Source organism: Strongylocentrotus purpuratus, unplaced genomic scaffold (genome assembly GCF_000002235.5).
Source record: "Strongylocentrotus purpuratus isolate Spur 01 unplaced genomic scaffold, Spur_5.0 spur5_scaffold_10, whole genome shotgun sequence".
Taxonomy (NCBI): domain Eukaryota; kingdom Metazoa; phylum Echinodermata; class Echinoidea; order Camarodonta; family Strongylocentrotidae; genus Strongylocentrotus; species Strongylocentrotus purpuratus.
This window is the reverse complement of record NW_022145595.1, coordinates 25,979,504-26,002,896: the sequence shown is the minus strand read 5'-3', so window position 1 is coordinate 26,002,896 and position 23,393 is coordinate 25,979,504. Positions and strand designations below refer to the sequence as shown.

At 36.7% G+C, this 23,393-nt stretch overlaps 1 protein-coding gene across 2 annotated transcripts; it reads left to right on the top strand.

The window, feature by feature from the left end:
* The first annotated feature begins 5,125 nt into the window (after positions 1-5,125).
* On the top strand, positions 5,126-21,400 carry LOC580007 (RNA-binding protein 45). 2 transcript variants are annotated; one of them, XM_030979904.1, is made up of 10 exons: positions 5,126-5,502; positions 7,276-7,402; positions 8,241-8,366; positions 9,035-9,361; positions 11,236-11,379; positions 12,455-12,593; positions 13,025-13,120; positions 13,935-14,074; positions 14,493-14,643; positions 21,323-21,400. In XM_030979904.1, the coding sequence occupies exons 1-9, from the start codon at positions 5,200-5,202 to the stop codon at positions 14,612-14,614; spliced, it is 1,524 nt and encodes a 507-aa protein (XP_030835764.1). In that variant the 5' UTR covers positions 5,126-5,199; the 3' UTR covers positions 14,615-14,643; positions 21,323-21,400. The 2 variants fall into 2 exon arrangements, with proteins under 2 accessions (XP_030835764.1, XP_785181.2); XM_780088.5 differs by lacking the exon at positions 21,323-21,400 and adding an exon at positions 15,213-15,736.
* The last annotated feature ends 1,993 nt before the right edge of the window (positions 21,401-23,393 follow it).

Here is a 23,393-nt window from a genome sequence, read left to right as displayed (position 1 = left end):
TTAATTGTACATCTAGCATTGAAGTCACTACCTTAGCACCACTATCTCTCATCTGAACAATGTTACCAAGTCCCTTTAAAGCTCTAATCTTGGATTCTGTAAATGATGTTTTGAGATAACTTAATTAAAAGCGAAATGAAAACTTAGTAGTAAACAGAGCTGCACATAAATCCAGTAAGTGAAGTGTGATGTAGGTGGTTGTGACTACTTCATCAATCTCCTTATGCTCTTAATATTTCATTGAACTTTGTATTGTTGCATCATGTATATATTTATTGTTTTACTTGTCTTGATTTTGTTTTTTTGCATTTCTTGAGGAAGAAAAGAATAAGATTATAAATTGCCCTTTGAAACAAAATGTCATGTTATACGAAATTAATCTCAAACAGCTTATTTCATTTCTAATGCACTACGGCATGGATTTATTATTTGACCATTTCTTTCCTTTTATGTCTTGTGCCACAATAGAATTAATTCCTCTTTTATAATGTAGAATAATTTGTAACTAATTTTGAAGAAGAAACAAAATTATTATTATTTTTTTATAAATGTAATGCTTCCTGGGAAAAATTTCAATTATTTAAACATATTTGTGGCTTACACCTGGGTGTAAGCCACAATTATTATTGATATTCAGCATTATACCGATATATGGCCAGGTGAGGGTCTTGTAATGTTGTTTTTTATTGGTCTAATTGAACTGACCAGCAGCACAGGCTGAAAAGGGTCAGTTTATCTCTAGAATAATACAATATATACAACTTTATTATAAACACAGATTGTACTTTTACTTTTGTCGTTGTTTACCCCCCCCCCCCCCCACACACACACACACACACACGCACTCTCTCTCTCTCTCTCTCTTTCTCTTTCTATTCTCTCTCTCTCTCTCTTCTCTTTCTCTTTCTGTCTCTCTCTCTCTCTCTCTTTCTCGCTCTCTCTCTCTCTCTCCCCCTTCTGTATATCTCTATCTCTCTGTCTCTCACTCTCATTGTTTGTCATTCAGGGGTCAGAGATTTGTGCTCCCATTCGTAACTACCGTCCTCGTACATGTAGGTATGTTATCGAATAAGTCTGATGCGCAGGCGCGTACGCAGGGGGGGGGGGGGGGGTTTTGGGATACCCCCCTTTAGTTTTTGTTATGAGTGTATTTTTAGCACACCCCCCCCCCTATTGTGGATTTTTTTTTTTATTGTTTATTTTTTATTTTTTTTATTTAAAAAATATTAAAAAATTATGCCAATGGCTGACCTAAAAAAAGTGACCTTACCCCCCCCCCCCCCCCTTCGGAGCAAAATGTCAAATTTTCAAATTTTTCGAGACCAAAAAAAAAAAAAAAAAAAAATAATAATTTCATCAACCCATCGTTGGCTCAATCGGTAAGGTCAGCGTATGATGATTAGGGTACTGGTTCAAATCCAAGTAATTATTCCTTCCTATATATATTTGCCTTTGTAAATAGAATTGCACCCTATAGGGTGTTGCTATTGGAGCACGGGTCTGGACCCCTAAGGGTGCAGATTCAAGTGGTACCTATATTTCTTAGCGTGTATCATCGAATCTGACTCGTACTTTTAAATTGTCAAGCAAGATGAAAGATTGAATCCACGGGGATTAGAAGAATCATTCCTTCGCTGAATAGGGATTCTGGGTACTATTTTTCTCATCTCTAAATAGAATCCAAGAAGCCGCTAAGTGAAAGAATCACTTGCCTCGACAAAGGCACAGGGGTTGCCAACTAATCTTAAGGTCGGTAGAAGGTTATTTAAAACAAAAAAAATTATGCTGACACCTGACCAAAAAAAGTTTTCTGTATCTTAATTTTGAACAGTTTAAAAGGGTAGGACCGTATATTGACGCAACTTTAACTATTTAGTAACCGTCACGTACGAGGCGTCATTTCGAATGCGTTATTGATTGCGCTAATCAACCCTGTGAAGACAATGAGCCCATACGCCAGTTTTTCAACACAAATATTTGCCCTATTCAATTTCAAACAAATACTTGGTACATTGTCAGTCTCACACGGGGCGTCAAAGACCACGTCAGGTGCTGACGCAGACATAATCAGGAAAATGACGCGTCGTGCACAACGGGCATATCAAAATACGTAAACTTACGTAAGTCCTACGCCTTCCTTGCCCGCAATTGAGGCTCCAGCCATTCCAGGCTCGCATATACCGGGGGCTTTCGATCCATCAGCTTCAACTTGCCCTGTACATTATAAGACATTGTTACATTTTTATGTCTCGAATTAACAAATAACCAGCAAAAATTTCCTTAAGATATTTACATCATTTTTCTTTCTTCTTCTTCTTCGTCTTCTTCTTCTTCTTCTTCTTCTTCTTCTTCTTCTTCTTCTTCTTCTTCTTCTTCTTCTTCTTCTTCTTTATGAGCAAAGCCCCCCCCCCCCCCCCTCCCCCCCCCCCCCCCGTCTGGTGTACTCGCATACTGTTGAAGGTGCTGGGCAGGCTTATGTACACAAACAAATTGAATTGAACAACTCCTAAGAAATCTGCGTAAAGATGAAAAGTATTCATAACAAAATAAACATTTTAAGAGGTAGTGCAATTGAGAGACTTGAACAAAAAAGGCTTGCAGTATTATTGATGATAGAGCGAGAGAGTACAAGGAACAGACGAGTAAAAGAGAGAGGGAGAGAGAGAGAGGGAGTATAGAGAACAGATAGGAAAGAGAGAGGGAAAGGGGGAGAGAGAGGGGGAGAGAGAGAGGGGGAGAGAGAAATAGGGAGAGAGAGAGAGAGAGAGTGAGGGGGAGGGGGAAGTGAGGTGATGAGCGAGAGAGAAGTTGTGGAGAACAAAATATATGAGGAAAAAAGGGATGAACACTAATAGTTGGGTTTACAACTTTACAGACAGTGTACCAAAATCAGTCTGTGGCATCAATTTTATAGCATTATATCTGACTGAGTGATCCATATGTTAAAAAAGGTGACAACCATTTCCCTGTTCCAGCTAACTATATACCTAACTACATGAATGCTACTTTACCTACTCCATGACCCATTTCTGATTGACCAGACCACGCTGACTTTGGCTCTTGGTATTTGAGAAGAAGATCAATCTCACCCTATAACTATTCATTCCGACCTTTAATTAATAGACCTACAACAATAACAAATTCTCGATTGCTAATTTCTCAAGTTATTTGCAAGCAGTAAATACAGAGTGAAACTTCCCTTTGGCTAAAACCGAGGTAACATAATAACAAAGGCATATTATCATTATTATATCTTTAAACTTTTATATTACTATATTTTCCCCAAAATAATTTCCAGGGGGAATCTTAATTATTATTTTTATGATTATCGTTTTCTGTCACTCAAAATAGATCTATTATGCACTATCATGGTTAGCAGACAATTTTGCCATAAGGTAATGAGACTGCAAGTCACTGCATTCATTTTCGCTTTCGTAATAAGATAGAAACTAAGCAGGGTTTAACGGATACAGTTATAATTGTTTGTTTTTCAATTTCCTGTAACATGAAGAGGTATTATTTGACATTGACATTACATAGCCGAGTGCAATTTTCCTTCTGATTTAAGCTATACTGTACATATACGCAGCATACCAATTTTGACTGTCTTAACTTTTGAGATTAAAGAACATAATGATGCGTATTCATTAAGTTAGTATTATTTTATTATTATCACAAACTTAATTAAATAATATCACATACAAACTAAAGCAAACTAAACTAAAATTGCCCAAAATGTAGAGTGAGAAATGACAGTTTGTGTTATGTGTGTTTGTTTTTTTATCTTAACATAAATTATAAAATTTAATTATAATAATTTTTCCAACTATCCGATTTGGGTTTAATCCATAGAGATATATACTTAATATCTCTATGGTTTAATCCTATATCTGAATAAATAATTTATTTTGATGCATTTATCCAATTTTTATCATAGATCGTTATACTTTTTATGTTCCTCAGATTGGTTTTCCTGCTGGATTTTTTTTTTTTTTTTACATCTCTATGGTTTGTACGTAATAAAGAATAAACTATAGATGTTTTCATTGACCTCGAAAAGGCGTATGACCTTCTGGAGCCTAAGGAATAGTATACAAATGTCACCAGTTTGAAGGGAAAAGCACTATACGATGGATATATACATTTTTACACAATCGATACTGTATAGGTTGAAATTGATGGTTAAGTAAGTTCTCTTCCTATTTTGAGCAACTTGACTGGGAAACCAGGTCAAAGTCCTTTTATCAAAAGAGCATGCATTACCGATTTAAAGTTGAGCAACTAAAAGAGTGTTAATTAAACCTTTCTGGTGTTATTCAACGCCCAATATTTCCTATTATATTCATACAATTATTAATAAGAAACACAATTTTATTTCAGATATGAAGAACTGTGTATTAGAAAGAATAAAGATGGACTGAAGGTTATGTAAAATTTACACTGATGGATCTAAAGAGGACAAAAGCAATGGATCTGCTTTTTATAAAAAGTTATAGGTTTAGTTATTAATAAACATAATGAGAGCAGAAGTAGCGATATTGATGGCCTTGGATTGGCTAAAAGATTGTAGAGGAATGTCAGTTGTTTTGTTTACAGAATCATTGTCAGCAATTCAGGTTCTAGAGTTATATGAAAGAGAAAGAAGGATAATGCAAAGACGATTGAAATGTGATACATTAGATTTAGTAAAATTATTCGGAAATTTATCGGATTCTAGAGTCCTCTTAAATTATATTAAAGCTACAAACAGATTTGAAATGTTCGTAGGGCCTACTGGACGTTTTCCTTTTATGAGTATGTGATTATAATTGAAATGTTTGAATATCATCAATATTAAAATCATAGAGATGACATGAAAATGCACTACTAATGGTGAATGGAAATTAAATATACTTAAACTTGCACTAGCACTTCGCTGAGACAGGTAATTAAGCCAACTCTGAACTCGAAAAACAGGAGCCTGGAAAGAAAGACCCCCTAAAATTAAAAAGTAAAAGTGAGCCATATGAGATCAAAAGTTCGAAAAGATGAACATCAAGAAGGAACGCCGTGGCGCGGATAATATGACAAGATTGAAGAGCGCCATCTAAACGCCAACAAACAACGTACATTACCATAGACGGTCTACCATTATGCATTGTGTACAACACTAGCCAACACCTATTTTTTTCTCGGTAAAACAGGTGCATATTTCTCACGATGTCTTCATCTGATCGGGATAGAAATCGCTCTGGAAGGGGCCAGCAGGGCCCACAAAGTAGTGCTGATAAACCTCCTAATAGTCGTCTCTTCATCATCTGCTCTAAGCTTCAGACAGAATCCGATTTAAAGGACTATTTTGGGCAGTTTGGTGAAGTGGAAGATGTGTTTCTTGTCAAGGATAAGGTGACGCGCGAGCCGAAGGGAGTCGCTTACGTGAAATTCGCCAAGTTCTCACAGGCTGCTCGGGCGATGGAAGAGTCGGACGGCAAGCGAGTGATGAACATGAGCAAGCCCATCAAGGTGATTTACTGATTAACGTAAACATATGGGGGAAAATGTAATCTAGTTATGATCTAGTTGTTTTATCATAAACTTATGTAGAATGTAATTTTCTAGATGGTTAACCAATAACCATGATAACCAGCTGAACAACTGCAACATGTTTAACTTAGTCTTGATAAATAATAAATTAAAGGGAATGTTTTGTCATATTTTATTTTCTAATGTTTATGGTAGATCTAGTCTAGACCTAGATCTAATTTCAGACTGTCAGGTGTAGCCTTAAGGGCTCCCTTGAAATGTTTTTTTATGATATTATTCAAGGGAGCCTTAAACGGCTCCCATAGGGTCCCACGGAGAGGTAGGTAAACAACATCTCAAAGTCAAATGGGTCCAAAATCAGTTTTTTGCATCGCCAATGCGTGAATCGGAAATAGGAATTGTCAGCAAAAATGCAGAAGATACTTATTCTTAGACTGTTGGACCAGCTTGAATAAACTAAATCCAATTTTTTTTTTTTTTTTTTTTTTTTTTTGAGATAGACCTAGACCTATGATATTTTTTTTATTTTATACGCAACCTTCACACAACCCGTCAAAATCTACTTAACGACTTATAGAAAGCCATTAAGTAACTTCGGCAGACTCACAGTGCCGATGATCTCCGACCTGAGCGGAGGAAGGATACAAGAGAGAGAAGAGAGAGATAAAACAATGCAAATCCCTTGGTCAAGTTGAGGACATTAAAATGCATGTAGCCTAGTATTAGAAGTAAGTAGTAAGGCCCAAATTTTGCCCCAAATAGGTTCTAAAATCCCCAAAAATATTCACAATTTTAGACAAAGATCAATATTGAAACCACCAAACTTTCAGGATATACATGTTTTTTTTCAGCAAATAATGTTTATAGAGTACCGAAGCTGTGACATCATAAAAATCTATTTTTAGAATTTCTCAATTTTTTCTACATTTTCCGAAAGAGCATAAAAAATAATGACCATCTGAATAAATGTATTTCCTACAGTACATGTATGATAACTCAGTGTTATATGCTCTGGCTCCTAATGGTTAGGAGCCAGAGCATACAACACTGAGCTCCCATAGGACATATATTTATTCAGATGGTAATATCTCAGCCAGTACTTAACATATTCAATTGGTTTTCGACATTTGGACATTATTTTGATGCTCTTTCGGAAAAAGAAAAAAAAATTGAGAAATTTAAAAAAAAAGATTTTTGATGACGGCACACTTCACCACTCTATTATGTTTAAGTTGTTATAATTTTCAACTGAATGGCGCTTTGTTAACATGGAAATGGTATAGACTCCATGACAACAAATCCACTTTTGGCGATCAAAATGTTGAACTAAAATCGATTTTTCTAGCTTTGTTAAACGTCTGATTGCTTTTTGTGATATTTATGACAAATATAGAATTGAAATACTTAAAATCTCAAAATACTAAAAATCTCAAAATATAAAAATGAAAGTTTTCCGGCTGATCTGGAGCAAATTGGTGAATGAGGAAGGGGACATAAGCATTTCAAGACTTCCATTTTATTTTGAAAGCTATAAATTTATCACCAAGTGTATGTACATGTATGTTTGATAGATTCCCCAGAATCAAATCATCCAACAATGTAAGCAAACGCAATTCTACTTTGATTGATTTTGACTAGTGTTTGTATTGGTTACAACCTCATGCTGACACCCACATATCTATTTACCTATGAGCGATGTCACTTTAGGGGCTAACTAATTATTCTTTTCATCATTTTTTTTTCCTCCTTTAGGTTATCATTGCAAATTCCCGAGGTTCACACAGCTCCAAAGACATTGACGAGAAGACTGAACTCACCCGTCTCTTTGTAGTTGTTCCTAGTTCATACGATGATGATGAATTGTACAAGAAATTTGATGGTAAGTAGCATACATGCCAACTGTTCAGATTAAAGAGGAACATTCCTCTTTTTGGGAGAAGATAATTATCATTTTAATGCAGGTGTTCCTCTTCCTGTACAACTTTGTCTGTAGTATTGAATAGGAGAGTTAGGATTGTTCCTCTTTTTTTTTTAAATAGCATAATTTATACAGATTTCTGATTTTCAAATGTTGGCATGTATGAAGTAGCCTACAATGCCTCTGGAATTTCAAGTGTGTGATTGTAAGGATATTGTTACTAGTAGTATTTAGTTGTCAGTCAGATTTATTTAATATTTGATTTTAAAAATCAAATATACTTTATGTTCTATTTAACTTGATTTAAACAAGTGTTGTGAAGCAGTTTTAAGCATGAAAACAAAAGAAATTAGAGAACTTCATGTACCAAATCAACAAACCCACACAAATGAGGTATAGATGTCAGATGTATGAGTCACAACAACACCCATCCCCCCCCCCCCCCCCCCCCCCTATCCCCTCGAATTCCCCTGCGGAAGAAGAAAAAAAATCAAAATAAAAAATAAATCAAAAATGTGTTCTACATGTATATTCCGGTGTCTTTAGATATTTTCCCCTCATACAGTTGTACATGCTCCTGTAGGTGTGTACAATGTACACCTAGATAAGTTTGAAGGAAAACAAAATTGTTATTCAAACACTACTGCAGTGCACATCAAACGACAAGGTACCGCAGTCTGGTTCGAGAAAAGTAAACACACTTTGAAGTGTTCACATACAAACTATTTGAGTTTGCATTCCATTTGGAAGAATTTCATATTGTAAACATTGTCTCAAAATGTTCTCATTCAATTGACAGAGTATGGGGAGATCGACCACGTGACCATCATAACCGACAAAAAGACTGGAGCGAATAAAGGATTCGGTTACGTCAAGTTCAGAAGAGTGTCGGGGGCTGCCAACGCACTGGAGAATTGTGACAGAAGTAAGTGAAGAATGAGGATATTAGTTTCATCATATATTAGAAATGGCACCAATAGCTGAGATTTACACTTACAATACCTAGCTGATGAAGTTATCAAGTTGGTGATTAAATACATGTACCGGTATACACAAGATTATTTCATTTACAAAATTGGGTTCCTTTAGTAGAATTTATGAGGTAAATAAACAGTTGGAGAAATCCCCCAAAATAACAAATACAAAATAAAATAAAATTAAAAGAAATTATTTTGACCTTTCGTATCTTTGGATAGCAATAGTTGAAATCAGATAAGCACACAAGATTCTGCCTTATTTTTACTGCCTCGTGCGATTCTAGTCATCATGATTGATTGAATGATAAATATCACAATTTTATAATAACTCCAGAAAAAAATATTTGTCAGTAGATCAAAAGTATAAGCGACAGTATACCAAATCATTTTTGGAGGATAGAAAGGGCTACCAGGACAATGGGAGTTTTCATTCTCATGAACTGAATTCTAACCTCCTTTATGGAAGTGATACTGTTTTCATTCATTTAAGATTTTATTGTGTTCAATGAAAACTCAGGTATGTTATATCCATAATTGATCAGCAGTTCTGTGTCATAAACTTTCATATGAATTGAGCCATGTAATCATTTTTTTTTTATCATATTTCCCTCATCAGGCTTCAAGGCAGTTATGGCCGAACCACGGAGGTCAGAGAAGCGGAGCCGAGACGACGTGTTTGAGAGGGATTACTCTCGGTCATCTGACCATGACCGCTTGGACTACGGCCGTCCGGACTACATCAGATACGATCACGTGCGGAAGGATTACGGGAGGGGTTCTGACGGAGGAAGAGCAGCGGACTACGGACGATTTAGCCACAGCAGGGTGGAGAGTGATTACCCTATGAGAGGGGAGTATACCTCACCCACTGCCCTCCCTAGGGCCACTGCTCCTCAAGTTGGCAACTTTGAAGTGGATGGCATGTTCTTCCCTCAAGGTCCAGGTAAGCAAATCATATAATTGTAATATAGAGAAGCAGAGCTGCCAACCATTCCGTTTTTGCCGGAATTACTCCGTTTTTTCCTCCGAATTACGGTATTACGTTTTTTCTTCATAAAATACGTTGTTTTTTGTTTTATTTAAACATTCCGCGAGTCAAACAACTGCCCTAAAATGGTGATTTGATCACAAATTCAATAGAAAACTAATTTTAAAACATACTTGAAAACATACTTGAGAAAAATATTCTCATAAAGAATGAAAAGCAGATAATACCAAAATAACCACACAAAAAATACCTGCTTGTATGGAAAAAACAGCATGAGGAATGAACATTTCTGCATTGGAAGTGTGTCACGCGTACCACCAGATGGAGAGTTAACATACATCATGTATTTTGGTATTTGCGAAGCAGCTTCAGATACATTTTCATGTTTAACTCAACTAATTTCTTAACCATAGATTGCTTTCTTCACAAGTATATTTACAGTAGTTATTATTATATTTTGTGACTCTTGTAATAGCCAGCTTAGTGTAGTAAAATTAATAAACTAACAAAAAGAGAGGAACTTTGGTTGTGGTATGATATGGCTTAATTGAAATTGATACTGCCTGAGATGCTAAGAAAGCAGATTAGGAACATGAATGTTTAGGGATAATCAAGCGAGGAATGTGGTATTTGAGGATCAATTACTTGAATAAATACTTGATGAAGCACGGATGTGGTTTCAATGCATTAACTCCTAGCATCAAGACCACTGCATTAAAAGCCAAGGATTACACTGTGACTGTGCATGTATTTCCTAATTATGTTTTGATGAATATTTTTGCTTTTTATTGATTTGTTTTCTATGCACATGAATTTTTTTGGTTTTGTTTATTCTTTTTTTAATAACAATTTAGATCACATGAATTGAATTGAGTTGAATGAAATCACATTTGTTTTTATTTGTCAAATTATGGCTTACATGTACATATACATGTATGGCTTAGATTTCAATTAGTCATGTAAGTCACCAAATCAGCAATTTGAATTGGCATTGATTCAGTACTACTGCAATTCCTAATCTAGAATACTCATTCCATGTTTGACTTAATTTCAGAGAGACAGATAATCTATTAAGTTAAACCGATGAACCTTTCCTTCCTTCAAATTCATAGCATTTAGATGGACACGGTTTGGACTACATTATTTGTCTTCCATTTGTGTTCATTTGAAATACACCTGGGCCCTGTTTCATAAAACTTGTTATCAATAACAAAGTAAGATTATTGTTATAAGCTACTGAAATCCTTACTTTTGATTATGGCTATGAACAGATGTGGCAAATTTGAAAGGTACTGGGGGTTCATGTAAATCACTCTTTCCATCTTCCATACATGTATGTAGAGGTGTAGTGGTCAAGTGGTTTTTAGCACTCGACTTGAAATTCAAAGGTCGTGGGACGTGGGTTGTTCCCAGACACGGCACTGTTTTTTGGCAAGACATTCATCTACATTGGCCACTCTAATACTCCATACCCAGAAGAGAAATGAGGACCTGATAGGATAACCAAAGCCTTTGTGTTAGTAATTGCCATGTGCCCTCATGCTGACCATATGGTAGGAATATTCCCCAGGGAGTGGAGATGGTGCACATTGTGAATGAATGAATCCGATGACTGGGGTCACAATATCTGTTAAGCGCTTAGAGAGGGTATTTCTTATTAAGCACTACCGGTGTATAAATCTAAATTGTTATTATCATTATTATTCATTATTATTCTATTTCCATACGTGTAGGATTTCCAATGAATCTCTTATTAAGCACTATATAAATCCAAATCATTATATCATCTATCATTATTATTTTCTATTTATATATTTCCGTCTGTGTAGGATTGCCAACGAACCTCTCTCCCAGGCTGGTTGCTGACATCGTGGGTCCCGTCACAGAGACGCAGGTCAAGGGTCTGTTTAGCATCATCCCAGGCATGGAGTACTGTGATTATAGAGAAGAACAGGTCAGCTGGGGATACAAAGGTATGTCTTCATACAACTACAGTCAAAACCTGCTTTAGCGACTACCTGTATAAAAAGAGCACCTGTCTATAAAGACCACATTTTTCATTTCCCTTGAATATAGTTTATCATTGAAACCTGTATAGCAATTTGCTTCTTTGTGGTCCTGATCATGTATTTGCTTTGTATTTTGTACGTTTTATGTATTCTATTTTCTATTGTATGTTTTTTGCTTTTACATGTATATGGTTTAATAAATTCAATTCAAAGACCACTTTTCTTCTCTTCCTTGAGCGGTCTTTATATACAGGTTTTACTGTAAATCGCATTAGTTAGTAAATTATGAAGCTGTGCGTTAGTCTTAAATTATGTTGAAAAGAAGAGGAATAATATATGAAAAAGAATTTTTTTAAAGATTGATGTACAGTGAATATTATTTTGCATGTTGAAAGAGAATTTGTTGCATGTGTTTCTTGTGTTGGTAGATTTTATAAGATCACATATCTTGGAGAGTGGAGAAAAGGGGGAAATAATGATATACTGGCAAATTTATTATTTTAGAAAAATATTTGCCTGATATTTACCGGTAGTTCTAACAATTATTGTGAAGTGTTCAAAGCCTTTGATAAATAATTTAGTACACCAAAAGCCAAAACAATGTTCATTTGTGTCTGACTCTGTAATATATTGCTTTTTCCAAGGAATAAACATCTCTTGTTGGCTGTAGCCTACATGTAACTGCTATTAAATGTACATGTACATGTACATCATACAACAAATAATCACATACATGTACATGTATGAAATGTGAGTGAGCATTTGCCCGATTTCAAAGTAGCAACCTTGTTAGTAAAAGATAAAAGGGCTCAACAACTATTCAGTATCTATTTTCTAATATATGAACATCACCTACATGTACTTGATGTCATTCCAATCCAGTATATATTTAATAATTATTTTTCTTCCTTGAGTAAAATTATTCTTTTACAAGCGTAAGTTAGAACAAGATGGGAGTGGTATTCATTTGATGAATATCTTTATTCCTTATCCAAGTAATATGTACTACATAGTTCTTCTTTCTCTGTATATCCTGCAGGTACTGCTTATGTGCGATATAGTTCGGCTGCCCAGGCTGCTTACGCAAAGCAGAAACTTGATAACTTTGAGTACCCTCCCGGCTGCCCCATGCAAGTCAAGTTTGTAGAGGACAACTCATCGACCACAATTAATACAGGGTAAGTCAAGAAAAACTATTCTGGTAGCAGATTTATTCTTATAAGTCAAAGCTCATTCAACTGAACCCATTTTCATGATTGTTGTACCTCTTTAATAGCTTTTTGTATTTAGCAGAGCAGCAGTTAAGTTTTTTAACGAGTTTCACAAAGATCCTAATTAGAACTTAAGTTGGACTTAAACATTATGAAGAGCCATTTGTAGCCTTAAAATGAAATATATTCAAAAGTAGAAATTCCACATCAAGAACATGAAATCTCCTTGATGATAGAAAATATGAATCATTTGAATCAACATTTTATGCCTTTCGAAATAACTTTAACAAAATATTTTCAAAGATGCTAACGGCTTTCCATAATTTTTAAGTTCAACTTAAAATCTTTGTGAAACACCCCCTGGACTTTATTAATTCTTTGTAAAATATGTTTTGCAGGTCTGTTCTTGGAGGGTTTACCCCTGCTGCAGCAAGCCAGCCACCATCCTGCACTGTGGCTCTACCTCCTCTTCAACCTATGGCAGATCCTGACAGGTATGGAGAAGAGACACAGAGAAAGAGAGAGATACAGCGAGATGGGGAGAGGGAGGGAGGAAGGGGGGGGGGGGAGAGAATGGAGAGGGTTGTAAGGTGGGAGAGAAAGGTTGACAGGCTGAACAAGCATCTTACTCTGATCCTAGAGGTTTCACTCCTATTAAATCACGCCAGCCACCATCCTGCACTGTGGCTCTACCTCCACTACAACCCATGGCTGACCCTGACAGGTATGGAGAAGAGACACAGAGAGACAGACAGAGAGAGAGAGAGAAAGACAGACAGACAGAGAGAGAAAGAAAGAGAGAGAGAGAGGGAGGGAGAGAATGGAGAGAGAAAAGGGGATAGAATGGAGAGAGAAAAGGGGATAGAATGGAGAGAGAGAGAGAGAGAGAGAGAGAGAGAGAAGAGAGAGAGGAGGTGGGGAGAGAATGGAGCAGGTTGTAAGGTGAGAAGGTGTAAGACAGAAAGGTTGGTCGGCTGAACGAGCATCTGACTATGATCCTAGAGGTTTCACTCCTATTAAATCAAGCCAGCCACCATCCTGCTCTTTGACACTACCCCCTACAATCCATGAGGGGTATAGTGTTAAGAGAGAGAGAAAGAGGGAATGAGAGGGGGGGGGGGGGGGAGGGAGAAGGTGTGACAGAGTTTGGAAGGAGGGATACGGATTGCTCTCAAAGGGTTTCACTCCTGTGGCAAGCCAGGTGCCATCCTCAACGGTTATTTGATCTTGCCCAGTAGATTTCTTTTTTTTCTTTTTTTTGTTATGTGTATGAACTTTCTTAAATATTGACCCTTTCTCACAATGCAGTCCTGTTGAAGAGCGCCTGTTTGTGATCTGCACCCGCCCCCTTCCAGATCCCATCATTTGTGATGTCTTCAGAAGATTTGGAAACTTCATCAGCTACAAGAACGTCCATGGACGTAACTATGGCTACGCCAAGTATGCAAGTGAGTTTCATTAATATTAACTTTCCAAAGACTGCAGCCTTTTAAAAAAAGAGTTTCGTATCAGATATATAGCTTATTCAAACAAAATTGCTGGTATTTATAATGGCATATCAGGTTTAGTCCAGGATTAGGTGAGTATAGTCCTGTTTTAAGTGGGTATAGTTTGTCCACAGATTTATGGAGCGCCACATGTCAACCTCCTCATCGTGCTAAAATTGCCATATTTATACAACTTTATGAACAAAACAAATCTTGTCAACATGAAATAGAATTGACATTTTTATTATCTTACAGATCACAAGATACTGAGCTTATCACTTAGTCCACCATTTTGTAAGCTGGCATTCTTCATGAAATTTCCAAGCCCCACCTTTAATCTTTCATTTTGTCTTCTAACTCCTTCTCTAATCACCCCCAGGGAAAGAATCGGCTGAAATATGTCTCAATACTCTCCACGGGCAGACGATAGCCGGTGAGAAGCTCAAGGTCATCGTCGCTGACCCTGAACCAGAAGAGAGAAAGCGCCCTCGTACAACATGAAATTGCCAGTCAAGCTCCCAAGCAGTCGGGTAAGTCTGTAATGGTATTGCATGGTTTTTCTGTCGCGTATTATAGAAAATGATAGCTTAGATATAGAAAACAAACAAGCAAGGGTTTAGGAAAGAAATTAGCGTACACTTCATGAAAACAAAAAATAGAGATAGATTTGTTCATGTTCATATGCACACCAAACATAAATTGCTATCAAATTAAGACTTTGTTACTTCACATCTTCATCAAGCCTAACTTGCACTATAAGGTTATAATGAAATAAATACAGTGTTATCTTTTCTTTACAAGGAGATTATATTTCCTCTGAGAGGGATGGTCAGGCTTATCTGTCATTTAGTAGCTATCTTACATCTTTCATCATTCTCTAGCATTGCATGTGAATTCATTTCAATTTAATAATTCAAGCGAAGTCATTTTCTTTCTTCTAATCAAGGTAAAATTATATTTTGTATGTATTCGATTGTATTATCCTATTCTAGTTGACATTACTTAACTGAAAGACCTCTTTTACTGGAAACTTTTCTGTGCAGAGTTTGACGTTTGATATGACATGTTTTAACTGTTATACCTATCTTCATTGACACAGAACTCATTCCAAGACACAAGACTTAGACTTCTGTACAGTAACCAAGTAACCGAGCTATTCCTGCACGTTATAAGCTACTACGAGACAATGAACTGTTGCGCACGCCAAGAGACTTTGACAAAGCATCCATGAACGAGAACGTGACAAGCGTATCGCACTTTACAGATACCCAAGACATTGCACTACCACATTATATTTACGCCCAGATACCGTGACAAATCACAAACAAGAACTTTGTCAAGCATTGACAGCCACTATGGGACGGTGAGTATCTACTTGAGCTCAAAGATGTTGACAGACTTTGCGAAGAAGTACTCCGACAAGCGTTATCGCATATACAGCAACTATCCGACAATAGCATTGTCTACTTCACTAAGAGCCACTTCGTCTGTGTACCCGCAGACCATCTGACAGCATCTGTGAAATAGAGTCTCTGACACGCATTACATCACTTACAGCGACCACAAGAGAATGAACCTCATCTCTACGGCGCATGACTGACGAAGCATTTGTGAAAAATGCGTTCAACCATAACGAGACAACAAATCTCTATGAACTTCCAGAGACTGACATAAACTTGTAAACCAGAAACCAGACAAGCGTTTACAGTCACTACGATACAATATCCTAGAGCTGCTCATGCATACAAAGTATATACATTTGTAAAGCAAACAAGAACTGTGACAAGAAATAGCACTTAAGCCACCTCAAGACGGGAACCTCTACCTACGCCCAGACTCTCTGACAAAGCATTAGCGAACAAGAACCCCTGGCAAGCGTTATCTCATGTACAGACAAAGCATCAGGACAACTTTGACAAGGTTTTCTACACCTACAGTCACTACAAGACACGGAAGTACTCTGACGAAGCACTTATGGAAAAACATTCATCAAGAAAGTTGTTTAGTCGGCTAACACGTCTGCACTATTTGGGAAGGCTTGTACACACAGCCTGACCCTCAAACATGCAAGCGACCAAACTCACCTGCCTTACAAGACATCATTTCCTTACCATATGCTTTGGACAAAACTCTGACTCTACATGATTTACTTTGTCAATGAACAAGCTGTTCTTGAATGTTAGGCTTTCTGGGAGAAGTTGCAACTGTTGAAATTTTTTGCTTGCACCGAGTAGATGAAGATCGCATTCTCGATCCTTATTTACTGGGTGCAAGCCAAAATTTTCTGAACAACAACTAGCTCTCATCTGTCCAAGGTGTGACACTAATTTTAAATATATGGTCTCCAGATGTTTATCTAAAAGACGAGACTCTATAAAGCCAAATAACTCTTCTCTATCAGAACTTTACTGACAAATGCTTCGGCAAAAACTGCCGAGATATACTCCCTAACCCTAATGAGGTCGCGCTGCGTCTTAACCGCTTGAATTTCCGGATTCATGTATCATGACTTTTTTCTTTCAAGCCTCCTGCACATTTTGACACCAAATTTGTGCAATTCGGACCTACGGCAGGCTGTCAAATTACAAGTATTGATCACATGCCAATCAAAATGTGCATATTGTCTGTTTGCTAGTGGGTCTGCCTATGGAAAGTTTACACTCCTATTCCACTAAGTGAGACATATCTTAGGTTCATTTAATAAAAGAAAACATAAAATATAATGACAATAGAAAACATTTATGTATCAAACAACTTATTTTCCAACCATTTTACACTGTAAAACTGCAAAATACTGTAATTACGTTTTGAAAATTTTGCAAAAATTTTGCATATCACATCAGAAATAAATTTATTATAAAAGAACGTAGCAAAATATTGTTGTCATGTTCTTCAGTATACTTTATTCAATAAAATTTAGAAACCCTTGAAATACCCCGGCCTCATTAGGGTTAACAAAAGAATCCCATATGTATTATGACTCAATTATGCAGCCGCACCAGCACCCCCCCCCCCCCCCCCCCCCCGAAAAAAAGAAAGAAAAAAAAATGATACCTAGAATGACATTTTCTGTGGTTTGGTAGTTTGACTGTGAATTCCCCCTAAACATATAATTGAAATTTCCCATAAATACACGCATCAATATACCATCTTAAAATATCATGTCATACTAGGCACTTTAAAAAAAATCCCATCTGAATGAAACGACTTCCAAACACTTGACTTGTATATGCCCTCTATAGGTAATATTTGTAATTCTATTTGCAAGCACAAATCCTGTGCCGTTATTATGTGTATTTGATAGATAAAACCACTCACATAATTTACTCAGAACGTGTGCTCGTTTTAAATTGTGCTACTTTTTTAAAACCATTTTTTCCTTTTTTATAAGTTAATTCAAGTGAGTATCACCTTACGGTTACTTAAGAATGTAACTGATATCAGTTTGTTTAGATGTCCAGTATTTGTAGGTACATTTAAGAATTGTTTAATCATTTTAGAGTGTTCAATGTAGCCTCAATGTATCTTAGCTTCTAATGTAATGCATGTCCTTTGTATCATTGTTTGTAAATCATGATAAAATTTGTTATCAGTATAATTGGATTTAAAAGACATTCAAAAAATGTATTCAGAACTGAATGGAAAAAAAACTCATGCTTTAAATGGAAACAAAGTACTCTTTTACTTACATGTGAAAATATTGCTCATTACTTCTTGTTACTGGAATATGTTTGTAGATGCTATGATAATTTTTAAATGTACAAAGATTGTTTTTTTGACAAAAAAAATTGGACACAAGATGGCAGATGCAAAACAGCTCAAATTCTATAGTATTAGCAGTCGCTTCATGACTTTATTATGCATATTTCTTAAAGCTGTCTTTTTGTAGTACATTGTACGAAATGTGGTATTATGGTAATAAAAGTCTTGATGTTTGCAATTCTATCCATATAGTTTTATTTTGAATATCTGTGGTAAATTGACTACCGTAATTAACGGTGTATTAACCGCACCTTTTTGCCGCCGAAAAAAATTAAAAGTCGGGGGTGCGGTATATACACGGTACACCCAAATTTTTTTTTTTTTTTTTTTTTTTGCAAACTTTTTTTGGGCGCTATGCCTGGCAATGTCTCCCAGCTCAGTAATCAGTGTGTTGACTCACCACTCGGAAACTAGAACAACACTCAAATTTGTCTGTCATCTTGGTTCGAAAGTAATCTATCTGATAGATTTTAATATGTAGTTTATAATAATAATTCCTCCAATTTTTCTTCTATTACACGGCGTACCACAAGGTTCTATCCTAGGTCCTCTACTGTTTTTTAAGTCGGCAAAAAAAAGTCGGCAAAAAAAAAGTTGGCGAAAAAGAGGGGTGCGGTTAATACACGAGGGCGGTTTATACAACGTTAATTACGGTACTTATGTATATATGATAACATGAAAGGAGAAACTGCTCATGGACACTGGTGAATCGACCCCCATTTTGAATGTCAGATAGAAATAAAATAGATTTAAGGTCTTACTACAGTAAGTGAAGGGACTTCAGGAATTTTTCTTTGAAACCTTGACTACTACTTACACCAAATTAAGATGCACATATTACGGTAGTTGGTTTCATTACAAAAACATATCACTTCAGTCAAGATTTTGCACTAGAATTTAAGTTATGTTTTCAAATTACAAATTTCCTGTAGCATATACAGGATATTGAAAACAGTGAATCCTGTTACAAACTCGATCGTTCTGTTTCAGTATCTCATAATTTGAATGTTCTGGTACAAGCATGTAGGAAATGTTTGCTTTGTAAACATTCTCATCGTTGCCAAACACATGAAACAGACTAATCCTCCACAAATCCATTGAGATACATTTAGGATTATCCGATGTAGTAGTATTAATAACCCTTAAGCCTGGGATGTAGCTCTTCCTGGAGTTAAATACATGAAGTACTTTTGAATCATGTTGTAGTAAATATGACATTTCAAATCATTCTTATAGCCCGTCAGACATGTGTGATATAATAGTACACTACAGTCCAGGCGCATAGGCAGGGGGTGTTTTGTGGGTTAAACCCCCCCCCCCTCAAATTTGTTGTTGTCAAGGGGGGGGGGGAGGTGTTAAGATTAGTGCTCATTACACTACCCCCCCCCCCCCCCCCCCCCCCCTCCATCCCCCACTGAGCGAAATATTGATTGGGGCAATTTTCAAATTTGGGAGGGCAAAAAGAAGAAAAGATATTGCTCCCCCCCCCCAGGCTATATACATGTAGGGTTAAAGCATCTCATCCAGAATGTTGCTGACTTTTAAAGCCCCACTGTTGTACTTGTAGCTACTTGCTCCCTCTATATAGAAGATGTCCCCAATCCCCCTTTTTCTTATGTTAGTTGAGAGCCGAGTTGATGGGATAGCCACCTGTCGGTGACCTTGCTCGGTGGTCTAATCCCTTCTGGCCCAGTAGTATTGACAGTCTTTAATATGTGCATGAATGAAGTTGACAACTCCAACTTGTATCGATCAAAATAAAATTGTCTCGACACTTGTTCTTCTGATGGAAGAAAATACTGACTTGGAGCTGATAGAATTATAGTCTATCGAGAAGAATGACAAGCACAAGATTTTTAACATCGGTTTGACTGTTTTGACCACAATGGACTTCACATACTCCAGTATACATGACTACATTGACTTTTATACCTGACTAAGGTAAGTATTCCAGTGGCACGTTGTACACATGGCATTGACTGTATGTTCAAAGCAGAATGAATAGTAAAATACTTGTACCCGGTAATTGTCTTTTAATTACACTATTAATATATGTTTATTTGAAGCTTGCTTTGTGTTTTTGTCAAATGTGTATACAGTGAAAGCTTTTTTTAAATTAAAATTTTGCAAATGATACCGGAATGTGCTTCATCTTAATCTCCCCCCCCCCCAAAAAAAAAAAAATAATAATAATAATTAATAGGCACCAGAATTCCATACTCCCAATTAATTCGATTTAGCCACTAAAATTCATATATTGTGTGAAAGATCATTAGACTGCTTTTTATTTCAATTAAAGGCTCGTATTAGTGGGTTTTCATTTGGAATTTGACACCATTCAGGTGTCTACCCAACAAAAGGCATTGTCAATCACAAAGATTGGACTTCACTTTTATGAATGACAGGTCTTGTGTAATCCACTGTGCCCGGAACCGACCATCAACCATTTAAAGCCCCACTGTACTGTACTTATTGCTTCTTGTGCCCTCTATATAGCAAACAATGCTTAATCTGTGACTACTGGTCCCCCATGATCCTCTTTTTCTTATGTTAAGTGAGAGCTGATTTGATGAGATAACCACCTGTCAGTGATCTTGCAGGGTGGTCTAATCCCTCCTGGAAACTAGTACAGATGGGCTTTAAATTCCAGCTACAGCTCCTTTTCTTTATCATCTCCTATCCATCCCAAAGTGCTTGAAAAGCTTCAACTATGTTTTTGTTTTCCCTTATAATTTTTCCTCTACGAGTATAGTGAAAAGTGGATTATTACCATGCCATGATCAGCAAGTCTTTATTTTTATTTCAGAAGTTGATAATCAAATTTTTGAGCAATTGTGAATCTTGTAAGTGGGGATAGGGATGCCCACTGCATGTATTCTGTTTTACATGTTAATGAATATGTTGAGTCTTGTACATACACAATGCTGTGAACTGCCTTAAAACATCCTGCTGCGGTGAAGATTAGCTGGAGGCAACAAGGGGCAATATGCAAACTCATTTATCTGTGGTCTACAGTCTAGAAAGAGGTGTCGTGGTCTAGTGGATACGTCAGCGGACTGTGGATCACATGGTTTGCGGAGTACCACCACGGCACATATGTCCTTTAGCAAGACATTAATCAATATTTGCCACTTTCCACCCAGATTCAGTAAATGGTTACCTGGTAGGAATTTTTTCCTTGAATGCTTTTAGTGCCTTAGCAGCTGGGATAAAGCCACTGTAACGATGCTACTTTGCAGGCGCCTTGAACAGGGTACGTGCGCAGTATAAACGTAGTTATTACAATCTATAGACGTTAAGCACACTACGCTTATCAGTTATCATTTTCTTTTGCTGAGGTAGTTTTTTTAAAGGCGGCTTACTGTGTGGTGTATGAACAGGGCTGTAGGATGATGTATTACCTGTATGTCTGACCATACTGATTGAGACCCATGTTTTATGTTCTAGAGGGACTATATAAATCAAGATGGACAACTTACATAGATGGATGCGGACCGCTATGAAGCAGTACTAGGAGAAAGCCAGGTGAGATATTTTTTTTAATTCTGGCTCATTTTCTCCCATATTTCATCCAACAATGAAGAATCTCTTTATGTGACTATAGATCTGACTTCATCAGCTTGAGTTTGCCAAATAACCCGCTATTTTCAGACTCGGGGATATTATCCCGAAGCTTGAAATTGCGTCTCCACTAGACCGATACGCTCATCACAATCTAGCTCGGACGGGCCCAAATTTGCCCGCTATTTCCCAAATAGCGGGATATTTTGGAAACAACACCAAGATTTTGTGGATATTTTCTCGACCAAATATCCTGCTAATTGCAACTGCAGGCTGATGAGGATGCAAATTAACTGGCTAACTTGAGATCAGGATAGTTAAAATAGCGGGCTATTATTTGGCAAACTCGAGCTGATGAAGACAGGTCTTCTTCCATTAATGTGCTTTCTGGAATCACTGCTTGTGGTCACAATAATATGAGATTTAGCGTTCATGGATGAAATACACGCATTACGGGTTGTAATACACGCATTCAGGGTTGTAATGCATGCATTATTGGATGAAATACTTGGATGACGAATATGTCGAAGGACCATTAGGTGCCAAAACATGGGTCAGTCGGCCGGAATTTTTAATTTTTTTTTTTTCTCCCATTAGGCTGATATTTCTCAGTTTTGAATGCTTTAAAAAAATTCTCTAAAAGACAAATAAATTTTTTTTTTTTTTAAAAGCCCACCGTAGATTTCAAGATTGTTGGTTCTATCGCAAAGGGCAATACAACATCTTTTTTTTTAAAGCCTTATAATAAGCATACCGGCAGCTTGAAAGTGTAATGGATTATCATACAAATGAAGTTAAAAGTGTAGCAGCCATGATCTTGATTCATCACCATTAACCCCTCTGCCACTGCTTCTACTTTTACATGTTGAACAAAAAAGAATTTATAATGATAATATGCAGTTTATGTATAGTGCATACCACATTATGATACATGTGTAACGTCTCTCTGCGCTTCCAAAGGAAATGGATATTATTACCCTGGCCTTATAGCTCCGGCAAACGTAGCGCCCAGTACATTCAAGGAATGAATTCTACCAGGTACCCACTTACTACACCTGGGTCGAGTGTGACACTATTCTCTTTTCACATTGGTTTTGGTGGCTCAAAATAAATAAATTATAAAAAATTAAAAAAAATTAAAAAATACTGCAATGTAATCATAGTGTCTGTAATGTTCTTTTCAATCCCTCAATCGCTGCCTGTTCTAGGTTGAATGACCATCCCAGTCAATCCACAACAAAATCAACAAAAGGTAGAGAAAGTTTGGACGTGAACTGAGGCTTGTATTCTCAAAAGTGGACAAAGATAAATACTCAACTGTTCTATCGAGCAACAGATGCCATTCTGTCCATTACTCTTACTGCTTAAAGGTAAGAATTTGTGCATGAAATGAAAATTAGCGATTGAGGTGAAAGGATTTTCATTTATGCAGTCTTTTGTAGGGGATGAAGAAGGGGGGGGGGGGGGAGGAGGTCCCATTATAACAAGTCATACAAAATAGTTAAATCGATTACACTCCCAAGTAATGTTGTGATTGCCAGGTGCGTTCCGACCGGCTGTAAAAAATAACATACGACCCATTTTCTCATTGCAATGGAAGATACGATTTGTCTGTCTCATGAGGTTACGTATAACAAGATACATCTCCACCATGTCAGCAGGTTATTTAAGTTGTTGAAACCTCAAATTGGTGATTATGTGATTATGAGAGACAAAAGTAGGTGGTAAGGATATTACATTGTACCATCATTCAAGTATCAATCATGATAATATTTCTGTTCTGTATTTAACAAATGTTATGATATTCTTATCAAGAACCAGATATTGTGATCTTTAGCATAAAGATTCCTGTTTTAATGCGTACATGAGCGTAACAAATCTTCCTTTCCTTTATTTTCATTCTTCCTTCAGGTGTTGTCATACTGGATGCAGTCAGCAAGAAGTTGAGAATCTTGCT

Coding starts and splice junctions, on each gene's coding strand:
- LOC580007 (XM_030979904.1), top strand. CDS start 5,200: ATGTCTTCATCTGATCGGGATAGAAATCGCTCTGGAAGGGGCCAGCAG. Junction 8,367..9,034: donor ACTGGAGAATTGTGACAGAA/GTAAGTGAAGAA, acceptor TTCCCTCATCAG/GCTTCAAGGCAGTTATGGCC. Junction 14,075..14,492: donor TGGCTACGCCAAGTATGCAA/GTGAGTTTCATT, acceptor AATCACCCCCAG/GGAAAGAATCGGCTGAAATA.